Source organism: Canis lupus, chromosome 5 (genome assembly GCF_003254725.2).
Source record: "Canis lupus dingo isolate Sandy chromosome 5, ASM325472v2, whole genome shotgun sequence".
NCBI classification, from domain to species: domain Eukaryota; kingdom Metazoa; phylum Chordata; class Mammalia; order Carnivora; family Canidae; genus Canis; species Canis lupus.
The window spans coordinates 15,756,854-15,772,339 of record NC_064247.1 but is presented as its reverse complement, the minus strand read 5'-3'; the positions used below and the strand labels follow the sequence as shown (position 1 = coordinate 15,772,339).

Here is a 15,486-nt window from a genome sequence, read left to right as displayed (position 1 = left end):
ATCCCACGTCAGGCTCCCGGTGCATGGAGCCTGCTTCTCCCTCTGCCTGTGTCTCTGCCTCTCTCTCTCTCTCACTGTGTGCCTATCATAAATAAATAAATAAAAAAAAAGAAGTTACTAATTTATTGATATTGCAATCCCAAATATATGTCTTTTCAATATTTAGTATGAAAAAAATGAAAGCACTTCTGCCATATATACCAAAATTCTAAGGTTGTTTCAAGAAAAAGCACTTGTATGTCTCAGCTGCAGGCTGAACTAGCCACTTTTTTCATGAAACACCATCTTTCCTTGAAAGAAGATTGACAAACTATGATTACTCTGACGTGATAGTTGGCAATCATTTTCTCAAAAATGAACAAAATGAGATTGTCACCTCAAAGAAAACATCTGACAGTGTTTGTTACTAATGATATAAACTTTCAATTGAAAATTAGAATTTTAGAAAATTTGGATCCTTCACAATGAGCTTCCCAATCCTTAAAGAATTTTCTGAATAGATATTATTTTTTATATTGTATAATGAAATGTGTCAACATTTGGAAGACATTCAGAACTCAGAACTAATATTTTCCAATTGATCGATGCATGATGTTACAAAATTAGGCATAGGTAAAACTCAAACAACATATCATAACACATCAAATACTGAAGCAAGTATGAGAATCCAGGTATCTTTTATTAAAGCCAGATATTAAAGAGATTTGCAAAAATGTAAAACAATGCCGCTATTCTTATTTTTTGTTTAGAAAAAATATAGTTATTTTAATAAAATTATTATTTATATTAACATGTTATTAAATGTTTAGCTATAAATGTAATGAAATAGGTACAGGATCCGTATGCTGAAAACTATAAAACTTAAATGAAAGAAATAAAGAGAAAAAAAAAAAGAAAGAAATCAAGGAAAATCTAAATAAGTGTATAACACAGAGCATCTGGGTGGCTCAGTCAGTTATGCATATTCCTTTGGCTCAGGTCATAATCCCAGGGTCCTGGGATGAGTCTGGCATCCACACTCTCTGCTCATCCGGGAACCTGCTTCTCTCTCTCCCTCGGTCTCTCCCCCTCACTTGTGCTTTCTCTCTTGCTCTCTTTCTCTCAAATAAATAAATAAAATCTTTATAAATAAGTAAATAAATAAAACACCATCCATGTTCATGGTTTGGAAGACTCAATAATTAACATGTTAATTCTCTCCAAATGGATTATAGATTTACCACAATCCCAATAAAAATTTCAACAGGATTCTTTGTAGATAAAGACAAGCTAGTTCTAAAACTTGTATGGAAATACAAGGAACCAGAATATCCAAAATTATTTTGAAAAAAATTTGGAGGACTCACCCATATGGTAAAGCTGAGGTAATTAAGTCAGGGTGGCATTTGTGAAAGGATGGACACATAGATCAATGGAATATTAGAGAGGCTAGAAATATACTCACACAAATATTCTCAATTGACTTTTGACAAAATGAAAAGGCAATTGAGTGGGAAAAGTGCAGTCTTCAATAAGGAGTGCTGGAACAACTGGATGTCCATTAACAAATAAATGAACCTCAGTCTAGATCACAACAGTATCCAAAAGTTAACTAAATGGATCCCAATCCAAATAAAAAACATAAACAACAACATTCTCAAGAGGAAACATCAGAGAAAATCTTCATGAGCTCAGATTTGACCAAGTGTTCTTAGCACAATCCAAAAGAAAAAAAAAAGATCAATTGGAATTCAGCAAACTCACTTTTGCTCTAGAAGAGCACAATTAAGAGGATGAAAAGACAAGCCACAAAGAGAGAAAATATTTACAAATCACATAGTCAACAAAGACTAGTATCTAGAATACATAAAGACTCTCAGAATTCAATAATAATAAACAAACAACCCAACAAAGAAACAAGATCTGCACACTTAGTCAAAGAGGATCTACAGATGACACAATAACATATAAAAAGATGCTCAACATCATTAGTCATTAGAGAAATGCAAATTAAAACCACAATGAGATACCACTACACACCTATTAAAATGGCTACCATAAAAAATACAGACAATACCAATTACCAACTGGGAGGATGAGGAGCAAGTGGTACTCCTATACTGCAGGTGGGAATGCAGAATGGTACAGATCCTCTGAAAACAGCCTGGCAGTTTCTCATAAAGTTAAACATATGATCACCATATGGCCCAACAATCCCACCTATTGAATTTATCTGAGAGGAATGAAAACTTCAGTTACCTGAAAATCTGTACACTAGCATTGAAATCTATGCTCATCTGGATTTCTGCCATGATCTTATCAAAAAGGAATGGCTTTGACTCAAAAGAGAATGTATAGGCCTTTGTGTGATGTTGATGACAGACTGCCCTGAACTGTCTCCAAGGAGAAGGGATTTGGGGGCTGAAGAGAGGACAGCTGCTAGAGCCTGACCCAGGGAGAGGTAGATTCTCAAGTCTAGGGGTATAGAGAGCTGCAGAGTCCAGAGCTATTGCCCATCCCTCTAAAATTCTCCAAGGGGCACCTGTGAGGGCTGCAGATTGAGCACCCAACCTAGAAAGCAGGGTGCAAGCTCCTTCAAAGCACAGCATCCTGGGGAAGAATGGGATGAGGAATGCTTTCCTGGCTGGTAAGTTCAGAGTCAGATTTTAATCTACTTTTAAAAACAAAGGTGACATCATTTTTTTTTTTTTTAATTCAGACACACAGAGAGAGGTAGAGACATAGGCAGAGGGAGAAGCAGGCTCCCTGCAGAGAGCCCAGTGTGGGACTCTATCCCAGGACTCCGGGAACACAACCTGAGCCAAAGGCAGATGCTCAATTACTGAGCCACCCAGGCATCCCAAGGTAATATCTCTTGTACCTTCCTGGCATGGAGCAAATTCCTACTGTCTCCATAGGGTGTTGGCTGGAACCCCAAAGAGCTAAAGGTGGTGTCCTGAGGAACTCTGCTTATGGAGCTTGTGGGAGACAGAAGAAGGAGCAGCCAAGGGCCAGAAGGAAGAGCTTAATGCCACAGAAGTTATGGCAATTTCACAAAGTAGGGAGTATTCAACAGTTAAGTGCTGCAGGGAGTTCCAGTTGGATGAGTGCCATTGGATTTGGCAACTTGGTGGCTCACTGACATGATGGGGCAGGGTCCAGACGGCTATGACTTGAGGAGTCCCCTCATAGTCCCTCACAGCCCTGAACCATCAGCTCCATTGGCTGAGCAGCCAAGTGCTACCGGGGCAGGGCCAGGGCCAGGTACGCATCCTGCTCCTGTCAGTGGCAAGAGAGAGCAGAGTAAGCTCAACCCAGTGGAGCTCCGTGACTTGGAGAAACCACGAGTAGGAGATGTCCACCTGCCCCATGTGGTAGTGTCACTTTCATGGAAGATCACCCCACTGCTATAAAACTAAGAGGAAGGTGGGCTCCTGGGTGACTCAATCACTTAGGCATTTGCCTTCAGCTGAGCTCGTGATCCCTTGTATTCCAGGATGGAGCCCCACATTGGAGTGCCTGCTCAGTGGGGAGTCTGTTTCTCCCCCCCCAACCCCCCCCCCGTCCTGCTCCTGTGCTCTCTCTCTTTCTCAAGCAAATAAATAAATTCTTTTCTTTTTTAAGATTTTATTTATTTATTGTCATGACAGACACACACAGAGAGAGGCAGAGACACTGGAGAAGTAGGCTTCATGCAGGGAGCCTGACATGGGACTCAATCCTGGGTCTCCAGAATCACACCCAGGGCTGAAGGTGGCGCTAAACCATTGGGCCACCGAGGCTGCCCATAAATAAATAAATTCTTAAAACACACACACACACACACACACACACACAACTAAGAGGATTTATACAGAGAAACGCAAATTTCCTAAGAAACCTGAACCCTTTGAAGATTTATTGAAATTCCCCTCTCCTGTCTCATTTGTTTGCTGAAGCAGTGGAGATAGAGGTGAAGGATCTGGCCCTTTTGCTGCAAATTCAACATTTGTTTAGAGGTCTCAATAGGCCACTCACTTTGTCCTGCGTGTTTACAGATATCCTCCCATTTAATCCTGCAACAGCATGTGGGAGAGATACACCCACGTTGCATGAGGAAACAGAGAGGTTGGCTTGCCCAAGATCACATAACGAAGTAAGTGGTGTAGCTGGAATTTGTGCCTCCAGGTACCTCGATTCCAACTTCACTGCTCTCTCCACTAAAACATAGTGTAATTAGGAGGAATTCAAAGTAGATTCCTAGCTCCCTCCTTGTATGAAAAGTGAAGATCTTATCATGGGATGCAGGCCTTGGGCAGAGGAAGTATCCTGTTATGTCCACACCCTACATCCCACCGGCAGGAAATGAGCCATGCGGGACCAAAAGCCAGGCCGTGCCCTCCTCATCGCCAAGGACTCATCTGAGAAAATCTCTGCCTGGATGATCCAGGCTGCTTATCTCCAGAGCACGGTCCTCCAGGTTCTGAGTGGACACATTGTTAGGCCAGCGTGAGCTTGCTGCCCTGGTTGGGCAGCAGAATTCCAAGGAACAGGAAGCCTGGGTCAGTGCGGAGGAGGTAGAGAATGAGTGGCATGAGCCTCCCAGGGCCACCCACCCACACTGAGGAGACACGGAGGTATCCCGGGGTGACAGCTTGTTATGGCAGAGGAGAGCCTCCCAGAAACCATCCACATGGGATGTGGGTGCAAGAGGAGTCAGGGGACCTCCTCCCATTCATAATGCATTTGTCTCAGGTTCTGGAAACTGCATGAGCTAAGCCTGCAGTCATGTGACACTCGGAGGGGTGTGCCCAGCCTTCTCCGTGAAGCCCTCCTGCCCTGCCCCTCCCGCGGCAGAGGCCTGGTGGAGAATGGAAAGATACTGAGAGGCAAGTGGCAGATCCCATGAGGTCACAGCTAGGAGCAACCTACCTGACTTGGGAAAGCAGCTTTTAAAATCAGACAGCCTGGATTCAAAGGCCAGCGCGCCCACTTAGCTGCTGTGTAGTTCCGGCAAGCTTGTTTCGCTTCCCTTGGCCTTTGCATCCTCATCCATTAAACAAGGATAATAGTGCCTACTCCGTGCTTTCAGGAGATAAGACACAGCGGGTGGTTAGCACATCATCTGGCACATAGCACGCATTCAGCAAATGCTAGCTAGCTCTTATCATCATTATCCTCATCATTATTATTACAGGGAGCTCTCCACGTGCAGCTCCCAATGTCCCCCCAAGTGCATCAGGACATTGGCTAAGCAATTATGGGAAACAATAGCCCTTGGGAATCTAACCAAACTCCAGAGGCAGCTGGATGGGCAGCGAGGCTGTAACTGGCTCTGTCTCCAGAAAACTATCGTCTGCCCCACTCCCAACACACTCACGTGGCCCTCCCCTCCTTCCCCAGGGTAAATTCAGCAGTCAATAGAGTTGACAAAGCCAGAGAGTCTGAGTGGTACCTGAAGATGCCTGGGATCCAGGGACAAGAGGATGATGTTACCAGCAACTCTCCCTTCACCCCCCCCCAAACACCCCCAACAAGTCCCAACCAACACATACACACACCTTCCTGGAAATTCTGGACCAATCTGGGAAGTCCCATCACCCCCTTCCATGATTCTTATGCCCTCTATAAATGTCCTGGGTTTAAGGGAATGTGTTTTCCTTTTTCTACTGAGATACTGCCTTTTCTCTACCTTCTCTCTCCTACAACATGGACACCCCTGCATCCCTGCAAGTCACTTCTGCCCTAGGAAACTGGAAAGAGAGAGAGAGAAGGGTCTGTTTTCTAGGGAGAAAGGAACAGAAATGGCCCCAACTCTCGGCCACAAGGCCCAGCTTCTGAACTATGACCCACTTCCTCTGGTGGGCACAGATAGCTGGCTGTCCTCCGTTGTGAGCGCCTGCTCTTGCATGGGAGCTGACCAAGGACTCCATTTCCCTGTCCCATTTCATCTAGGTGGTGCCTAGATGTTGACACCTGTCACATGGGAGTGGAAACGACAAGTATCACTTGTGGGTCACAGCATATAAAAAGTAGATGTGTGTCCTTTGGGTTTTTTTCTCCCCTCCTTCCTGTGACGAGAAGATGACCAAATCACATGGTAGAAAGAATCTGAGTCCCTAAAAAATAATGTGGAAGGAAGCATCCTCACTGGATGTTTAGATGGAGGAGAAAGCCACCGAGGTTGTGGAAAACTGTGGGATATTATTAGGGTAGCTGTGCTATCTCTCCTGCTAGTACACTAAGCCTGGCACCTGCCCCTCCCCCATACCTTTTTGTTGGGATGGAGCCAGAAGAGAATTGAAGGAGGGACTTCCCCTCATACTGACATGAGAGAGTAACGAAAACAAATCTGAGGTGTCCAAAGGCCAGGCTCATGGGCACAGGCCCGGAAAATTCTGTGTTCATGGTCAGGAGCGGGAGTGTACAGTGCAGCACTGGCCATTCATCAGTGGGATCATAATGATGGCAGTTAATATATTAAATGCACTAAAAGTAAGTGTGGAGCAAGAAGGGATAGACCTGGGAATCCCTGGGTGGCTTAGTGGTTTAGTGCCTGCCTTGGGCCCAGGGCATGATCCTGGAGTCCCAGGATCGAGTCCCACATCGGGCTTCTGCCCAGAGTCTGCTTCTCCCTCTGCCTGTGTCTCTGCCTCTCTCTCTCTCTCTCTCTCTCTCTGTCTCTAATGAATAAATAAATAAAAATCTTAAAAAAAAAAAAGAAGGGATAGATCTTTCAGAATTCAATGGAACCACCTATCTAAGTTTCTTGGAAATGCTTGAGTAAGCTTTCGGGCTTTCTTATAATCATACTTCTTGCCGAGTTTGACAAAGGCGGAGGTAGAGAAAGAGGAAGAAGGAAAAGGAGAAAGGACAAGCACTGGAGTGCCCTTCACCCACCTCTGTCTGTTTTTTGTGAAGGTTTACTTACTTTTTAAAGATTCCTTTCAAGCCTCACCTCCTCTGTGAAACCCTCCCTGACTTCTCCAAGTGCAATTGGTAGCTAAGCACGGTGTCCATACTCATCATAGCTTCCTACACTGGACCACAATCGTGAGTTCCTGACGACACTGTCCTCATCTTTGTACCCCTGGGCTTGGCATGAGTACCTGGTTCAGAGTAGACACTGATATGGTGGGTAGGTGGCTGGCTGGCTAAATAAATATGCAGAACCCACAGCTGAGGAATCAAAGCTAAGAATCCAAACTGAGGCTGTCTGGGCACCTGGGTGGGCAATCTCAATTTTCAACCTAGGCATCAGGACATCCAATCACAAATTTTTCAGGTCACAAACATTTATTGCCAAAGATCATCGCCGGGGCTGCCGTAGACATGAATGTTGCCCAACCCCACCCCTACCCCCGCTCCCCCAGCCCTGATAACATGCAGCCAGTCCCCTCGGACTCTACCCAGCTTTGCTAACTAACTCCAGCCTGCTCTTCCAGGGTGGTCTAGCCCCCGGGGCAGCTGCCTGCCTGAGCTGGGCTGACCTGCTTGGACCTTGCCCCTGAGAATCATAGCACCATGATGCAGGCCCAAGGAAAGAGAGAGAATGGACGGAGCAAGGAACAGGTGCCCCAGAGGGAAGGCTGGGGAAGGCCCGGGCCTCTAGCTGCATGGACGCCAGGCATGCTGATGGCTTATAGGAACAGGGCAACCCAGATCCTCATCATGGCTGTTCCCAGGGCCTGGGGACAGTGTCAGCTTTCTCTCCATGGCAGTGTTCATGGCAGTTCCAGGTTTCTGAAACAACTGAAACATTGAAAGGTGGAGAGGCTGGAAAGAAACTGCAAGGCCTGGGACAGCGCTGGGTACAAGGTGGGGGTCTGTCCACCTCGACTCTCTCAGGCTCTGAGGCCCACAGAGAAGCAGCAGCCATTTCTTCATGTCCTGGTTGTGGCCTTTGGATGCAGCAACAGTGTGGTTCTCTGTGATGGATCTGCTCGCCAGCCCACATATGGACTCCCTTCCCTGAGTTCCCCAAAGGGGCTCCTTCCTCTGGTCCTCGGACGTCAGGAATATTAGCAGAGCTCTGGAATGTCACAATTCCCATGAGTCCCTTGGAGTTTTGGGGGTGATGGATGCTGGCTCATCAGGCTCCTGGAATTTCTGGAGTATCTTTAAAAATGCATCTACTTCCATTTCTTGAATATAAAAATAAAATAAAAATCTGCTCCAACTGCCTGTGACCAGACAAGAACAGTTGTGAGCCTGGACAGCCACAGTGCAGCCCACCTGTGCACCAGCAGGAGGTCTAAGAAAGGGCAGGAGACTGGTAATGCCAACGGGAGCATCTTCCTGCTAGGGACAGCCCAGGTACTCCAACACTTGGCTGTCACCTGAGCTGCTGGTGGCTACTCCATCTGGGCTAGTCTCTGAGTCAGGGTCAGAAGAGCAAGAATTCTTGATGGGAACTTCCAGGCCCTTCTCTGGGCCCTGTTTGGGCTTCTCCTCCTTCTATTATGGATGCCCCTGCAGGAACCTCCACAGTGCCCAAACTGTTAACGCCAGGTGCTTTCCAGCCTGGGATTTGGGAAGAACTGACGGCTCTCCTGGTTTCTGAAGACCTTGGGAAAGCAACAAACACATACATGTGTGCATGCATGCACACGAACACACACACGCACACACGTGTGCACATTCACAGAGGCAGCAGATGGTGGAGGTGGGAGTAACAAAGGTGCCTGGTGGCCTCTAGCCCAGATGTCACTGCAGGTGGCCCAGTCACTCCGGTCAGAGTCTTTGCAGCAGCCAGTGCTGTGAGGTGGGACAGGATAGCTGCTTAGGATTTCCGGAAGTGCACCTCCCTCTGAGGAGAGAACAGGGTGAGGCTGGCTCAGGGATACAGGTGTCGAAGGTGGGGGTTCAGGGCCTAAAATTCAGCCCAGCTGTCATGGGCACTGCTCCTCAGAGAGAGGCAGCAGGGAGGAGCCATGGAAGCAGAGAGACCCACTAGGTGGATTTCTGGAGCAGCCACCCGAGCTCTCTGCACTGCCCCCCTCGCTCGGGCAGAGGAGGGAAGGCGAGTGTACGCTCCTGCTTTACAGCTAAGGTGGCAGGTGCAGGGAAGGCAGGACCGCCCTGGGTCAGCAGCAGGGGGGATGATCTGCTGTGAGACTAACTTCCTGCGAGGAGGGAGCCCTCCTACACACGTGCGGGCTCTGATGGGCTGTGTGAGCTCACATGTTGGCCAGCCCTGCGGAGAGGACGGTGCTCCCGGGCCAGCACCCAACCTGGGCCCACCCCTTCCAGCTCCTCAGAGGAAGGAAACGGAGGGAAACACAGGCAGCTGGGGCTGGCCCCACATTTGATTCCTGTCCTGTCCCAATCTTCCTCACCTTCTGAACATCCCCAAATACAAGGAGGCCTGGGCCCTCTTCCAGGCACCCCACTTTGGGAGTTCCTGGTCTGCCCCGTGCAGTGCCCCATGCAGGCTCTCACCTCCATCTTGCTGTAAATCCAGGGGAGGACTTCTGTCACTTTGGTGTACACACCGGGCTTGTTTCTCTGGCCACAGCCCGTGCCCCAGCTAGTGACTCCTGCCAGGTACCAGCGGTTGTTCTGCTCGCAGACCAGGGGTCCCCCGCTGTCTCCCTGTGAGGGGAGCACACATCTCAGCAGGGTGGGAGAGGTGGTCCTTGAGCAGGAAGTGGTGGGCACCCGATTCTCACCCGGAACCCACCTCCCTAGCCTTCCCCCACTGCCCCTGGCCCCCCGCCCCCAGGACCTGAGCCCCACCCAGATGCAGCCTCACCTGGCAGGAGTCTCTGCCTCCCCGCAGGTCCCCAGCACACATCATCCTTGGGGTAAGGTAACTGTCATAGACCAAGAAGTCATTGCATTTCTTAAAGTCGATGAGGTTGACCTGCACCTCCCGGAGGAAGGGAGAGGTCTTCTCTTCAGTGAAGTTGAGTTGAGGAAAGAGATGATGGGAAACGAGTGAGACCGGATCTGGACAGCTTCTCGACCTTTTAGTTGCTCTCCAGTGACTCAGACTCACTCCTTCCTGGGAGTGGAGTGTACCAGTCCCGTGGCTGGCCACCCAGAACATATGGGCACTCACAGCCTCGCATCACACACAAGCCCCTACACGTAACACAGACACATACACGTGCAGAGACAAGCTCACGAGCCTATTGCGCTGCCTTCATGTTGCACAGTGCTTTCCTGTATTCCAAGCATCATCAAATACATCATTTCGTTCATATCCAGTAACTATGCGCCCTAAAGAGGTATAATTAATCCATTTACAGTTGGAGAAACTCATGGCCGAAGGAGTGACTTGCCCACAGTTGCACAACTAGTCAGTTATGGAGCTGAGACCAGAACAAGGCTGCTCCCAGGCCAGTCACCACTCCATCTTGTTGAGCAAGGGAAAGGTGGCCCTGACCCCCGCAATTGGTCAAAGGCTGACAATGAGGCCAGCCAGGTACTCTGGAGCCAAGCATAAACAATCCTATAGAACGAACATCAGAGGAGACCACTCTCTAATAGTGATGAAGGAAGGCAGAAGAAGACCGCTTCATAATCTTGTTTAAGCATAAATGAAAACAGGGTAGGCTACAAACCACAAAAAAGCTAACCGTCCCTTCTCCCGGCCAATACGAGTGGCTACTGCTTCTTCACTGATTATAGTTTCAGATTCGGTTTATTCTTAACTCCTATTCTTAAATCCTAGATGGGATTAGGATGTCGAATCATTGAATTATCCCTGCTTCCTGAAAGCATCCAATCTAGAGAAATGTTCCACTTCTTTGAACCACCCCCCGTCCCCAAACCATCCAGGTCCTATGAGAAGTCCTTTCTAGCACTCTGTTATTAAGATTTCCATGGTTCTCCATGGTATATGGTCCCCTCAGTGCAGTGAGCAATGAACCCAACATGTTCAACTACAGGGGGTCTCCAGGTAGTCTTGGCTGGAGGGCATCGTCATACCAACGGCTTTGACATAGACTCACGTAAATATACAGATTTCTCTCGGGTTAGTTTATAGGCTCTTACTTTGGAGCGCTCTGTGCCAAGCTGTTTAGGGGGGCACAGACACCTGGTGTGGTCTGCATTTAGGGGGACACAGGTACCTGGTATGGTCTGCATGTAGGGGGATATAGAAACTTGGTGTGGTCTGCATTTAGAGGGTCACAGGAACCTAGTGCTGAGGTCTGAATTTAGGGGCCACAGGCACCTGGTGTGATCTGAATTTAGGGGGCCATAGGCACCTCATGTGGTCTGCGTTGATGGAAGGATCTTAGCCAACCAAGTGGTGCCTACATGGTCTGAATATAGAATGCACAGTGTTGTCAATCCTGGAAATACTCTTCCTCTTTTTGTTAAGATACGTGAATGAAGTGTTGGTATCTTCACTGGGAGGTGGCACCTGAGGGTTCTGGGGAAATAAACGTATAGGTCCCTATGAACAGATCTGTATATAAACACATTTTGTATACACTTAGAGGAGAGCTTTTTTGAACTTCTATAGCTGTATGTAAAAGTACCTAAGATTGGTTAAGCCTGTGTCAACAGTTGGTATTTTTTTCACTTGTACATTTGGGGCTTTTTCTTTTGATTGACTAAAGCTGCATATGCTAAAAAACAAAAGCAAAAAAGTCTTTTTTTCATTTTCTTTTCACTTTTTAAAAAAATTCAGAGTAATTTCAATTTAATGGGGGTCTTTCTCAACAGAAGTGTCAATCCAGAGCATAAGAAACAACTGAGGCTCTGTGAGGAAGTGGTATATATGATGCAGATAGCACCAGCCAACAGGTTCTAGGTTCTAGATTATTCTAGACTATTCTAGACTTAGTTCTGTCTATCAGAAACTACCAGGGTGACCCTGGGCAAGTGACATAGCCCCAAAGGTCTTCAGTTTCCTCATTTGTAAAATGGGAAGAACGGGTCAAGGGTGGAATTCAGGAAACCAAAAGTTTCTAATAGGTGCTCTGAGATGTGACATAAATTGGTCTGCTGTGTGTAGGGGTGAAGCGAACACACACATCCACACCCAGGCCCATGGAGCTCTCTGCCCAAAACCTCATCTAGATAGGCCCTCCTCTATATACCCCGACACATCACCCGCACACTCTCCATACAGACACATGTGTACACACACAGAGACACAGCCTAGCATCTCCGCCTCTCACCATCGGTCTCCTTGGTCTTGCCAAAACCTGTGATCCAGCAGGTTTCATTGAGATTGAAGGTCTGTCCATGCATAGGGAGGCAGGCAGGGTGGATGTGAGCTGCAATTAGACCTCAAGGCATCAGAGCAGGGACAAGGCTTGAGGTTTCAGCTGGGGTGGTAGTGTGGAAGGACAGGGGTACCAATGTCCGAGGACCCTCCCTCCTTGCCCCCAGTGTGGTTCTGAATCTTCCAGGGCCTCAAACTGACCAGGCAAGAAACTCAGTCACTTTATCTTGACCCTCAGCATTCAAGTTGCTGCTGGAGTCCCTCAAGCATTCTGAACTCAGTGGGGACCATGTGGGCAGAAGCATATGCCCTGGAAGCTCCCCTATGTCAAGCCAATCCCGATGGTCATAAGGGTCTCCCTTCTAAAGAGTGAGCTTCCTCCATGCCCATCCATCAGAGGAAGGAGCAGCAGCAGGCTAAGTCCCAGGCATTATCACTATGGCATCTCTCAGTCATGTGTCCAGCCTGGTTTGGGGACAGCACCTCCAGGCTGGTAATGGCTTGAGACACTCCCTCCAGGTCAGACAAGCTCTCCAAGTGGGAAGAGCACATCCCTAGAGGCACAGAACCACTGCTCACTTGCTGCATTTAGAAGGTACTATTGTACACCTTGTCACAGCCCCCTCTAGGACTGGGATCTTTAGACAAACTAGGGCACAGACCACCAAACTCCAATTTGCAAGATAAAAATATCACTTGATAGAATGTTTGCAGTGTTCCCAAGTGTTTGTTATGCTCACCGCAGCTTCCTGCACCTAGAATAGTGCCTGACACAAACTACTCAACAAACCTAAGGAAGAAAGGAAGAAGCAACATAGTGGAAGGGAGTGTGGGAGAGGGAATGAACTCTAGATTCTTCTCCTACAAATTGGGCTCAAGTATTGGGGTCTAACATATTTGTCTGCTAGAGAATGAACAAACAAAAAAGAAATAAAGGTATGGCATCAATTATTAGCCAAAAAAATGCAAAACATAATTTCTTAAAATATGCTCATTTTTAAGATGTAGGGTCTTCAAAACATGTGACACAATTATATCCTCCATTCGTTTTTATGGGGAAGTTAAATTCATAGGTGAGTTTTCACAAGTCTTCTCAGATAGTATTGTGACTTGAAAGGAAAAACTCTGCTCCGATTTCTAAACCAAAATTTAGGGCACGTGGTCTGATCAGAAGACTACGTAAATGTAAGCTGTGATTCTCAGACTGGAGGTGTGCTTCCTACGCAGGAGCCTATCAGAGTCTGGAGAGGGACTGCCATTGTCTGAAAAGCATATGCAACGTTATAATAGCTTTACAAATTACTTAATTTGATCTGGAATTCCAAATAACATTAAGGAGAGTTGGAAGTGATGGGAGATCTGGATGGTTAGTCAAATGGAGTCTGGGTTTGGCAAGGTTGGAAAGGCCTGTTCTGGTCCTGCAGACTGACGGGCCCCTCTTAGGTGAGCAGAGGACCACCCCTCACCTTGTAGTCCCAGGGGCTCCACGGAACAGACTGGGAGGCCCAGCAGAGGAGTGGTTTTGGGGGATGCTGGCCCGCAGGTGGGCGGGGCTCTAGTGCCCTTTCCCCCTCCTCGTCACCCCACTCTGATGACCTAGTGTCTGACTCATAACCGACACCGCCTCTGTAATTAATGTGCCAGGAAAGATCAGCTCACAGGCTCAGAGCACAAGAAAGGCTGGACTAACCAGAGATCCTTCCAAGGCTTCCAGGAAACCTGGTCCACCTTACCTATCATTTTTCAGAGAAGCCCCATTTATGCCTCCTGGGCTCCCTCAGCTGTCCCCACCATCGTGTCATTGGTCTCTACTGTGTGTGTGTGTTACCCATTTTGTTCTCTTTGCCATTGCAAGTGCACAGTGCGCTGCATAGAAGCAGACACACAGTAAGTATCTGATGAGGACACACAGGAGTGAGTGAATTAATGGATGAAACCTTCTTTAATCTCCTCCTGACAACTCCTCTAGCATCTCTATCCTGTGGCCAACCTCATGCCAATTCACTGTCTGTACCTGTGCTCGTTTTGTGTGCCCAACTGCAGTGATAGCAATTTGCCAGCAGAGAGCCCGGTGTGAAGAGCATTGCTCGGGAAGCAGACAGACCAGGATCCCGTCCTGGAGCTGCCACTTATTACTTCGTGGCCTTGGGAAATTTTCTCTCCCTAAAGCTCCATCTCCTCAAATATAAAACGAAGCTAATAATAGTACCTGCTCCACAGGATTGCCTGTGAAGAGTAAGTGATACCGCAGATGTAAAATGCCTACCGCAGTGCCCAGCCCCTGTTAAGTGCTCAATAAATGAGTGAAACAATTCAGTGTATTTATATTGGTGAAGACCGGTATCCAAGACTTATCTCTGTCACCAACTTGCAATGTAAGATGTGTCATTTGGGACAACCTTATTTCCAGCCTCTGGGCCCCAGTGTTTCCCATGGTAAAGTAGAGATGTTCCATTAAATGATCCCCAAGAGCCTCTCACTTCCACCATGCTGAGGCTCTGGGACCCCTGGATGCTGCAAGGCTGGGCCCCAGGGGCTGCCTGGAGGAGCTGGGGCGGCTGTGACTCACCAGATAGGGTCAGGGGCTTGGAGAGCCGCATGAGGGCGATGTCATAGTCGTCCTCCTCATCCGTGTAGTTCCCGTTGATGATGATCTGGGAGATGGAGGCTGCCTCAGGCAGCTGGAGGAGGTTGCTGGTGCCCGCGTAGACCTTCCAGCCCTCCAGGATCTTCTCCCGGGTCCTGCAAGAGCCACAAGGGAGCATGGTCTGGCTTCTTGGAGGCCCCCTGGCAGCATCTGCCACGTAAGAGAAGCTGCAGCTGCAACACCAGCTCACAGGCAGGGGGATGGATGAAATGACCTCTGAAGGGAGCCTTCCATCTTAGCCCAGGGCTCCAGAACAATCCCCTGTCTCCAAAATCCTGTCTGGAATTGGCCACCCAGCAGCTCACAAAAATAAAGAGGAGGGATGGGCGCGATCTCTAAGCATCGACCCCATTGTCTCCTCTGCACGCCACCAACCTTCCTGTGAGGTGGACAGGACACTTCTCAGCAGTATTATCCTCAGTAGAAATGGAGCTTTAGACAGAACAAAAGGGACCTGCCGAAGACTCACTCACTGCTGGGGAAGCCAATGCCCCTGAGGCCTTGTCCTTAGAGCCCTTTCCTGCCCACCAGCCCAAAGGGACAAGCCTGGCTGGTGACAGTTAGAAGCTGGCTGCGCCACGCTGCCTGCGATCCCCATCCCTCCATTCCCGGGACAGCATTCCTGAGTCCTCGGGCTCCTCTCCTGGAAGCTCCGGTTGGAGGAAGTGGCAACAAACCCAAAGCCTCTTTATTTCAC

At 48.1% G+C, this 15,486-nt stretch overlaps 1 protein-coding gene across 4 annotated transcripts in view; it reads right to left on the bottom strand.

Annotated features, from left to right (window-relative positions):
* Positions 1 to 7,306: 7,306 nt before the first annotated feature.
* The window catches only part of TMPRSS13 (transmembrane serine protease 13), a 28,392-nt gene continuing 20,212 nt past the window's right edge, over positions 7,307 to 15,486 (bottom strand). For 2 of the 4 annotated variants that reach the window (XM_025465358.3, XM_025465359.3), the window contains 5 exons: positions 14,712 to 14,884; positions 12,096 to 12,194; positions 9,713 to 9,855; positions 9,400 to 9,552; positions 7,309 to 8,525 (listed from right to left, as the gene is read on the bottom strand). In XM_025465358.3, the coding sequence (XP_025321143.1) occupies positions 8,460 to 8,525; positions 9,400 to 9,552; positions 9,713 to 9,855; positions 12,096 to 12,194; positions 14,712 to 14,884 (634 nt within the window). In that variant the 3' untranslated portion in view covers positions 7,309 to 8,459. Of the gene's footprint in view, positions 8,768 to 9,399; positions 9,553 to 9,712; positions 9,856 to 12,095; positions 12,195 to 14,711; positions 14,885 to 15,486 lie in introns of all 4 variants that reach the window. The other 2 variants (XM_035716825.2, XM_025465360.3) reach the window with 2 other exon arrangements.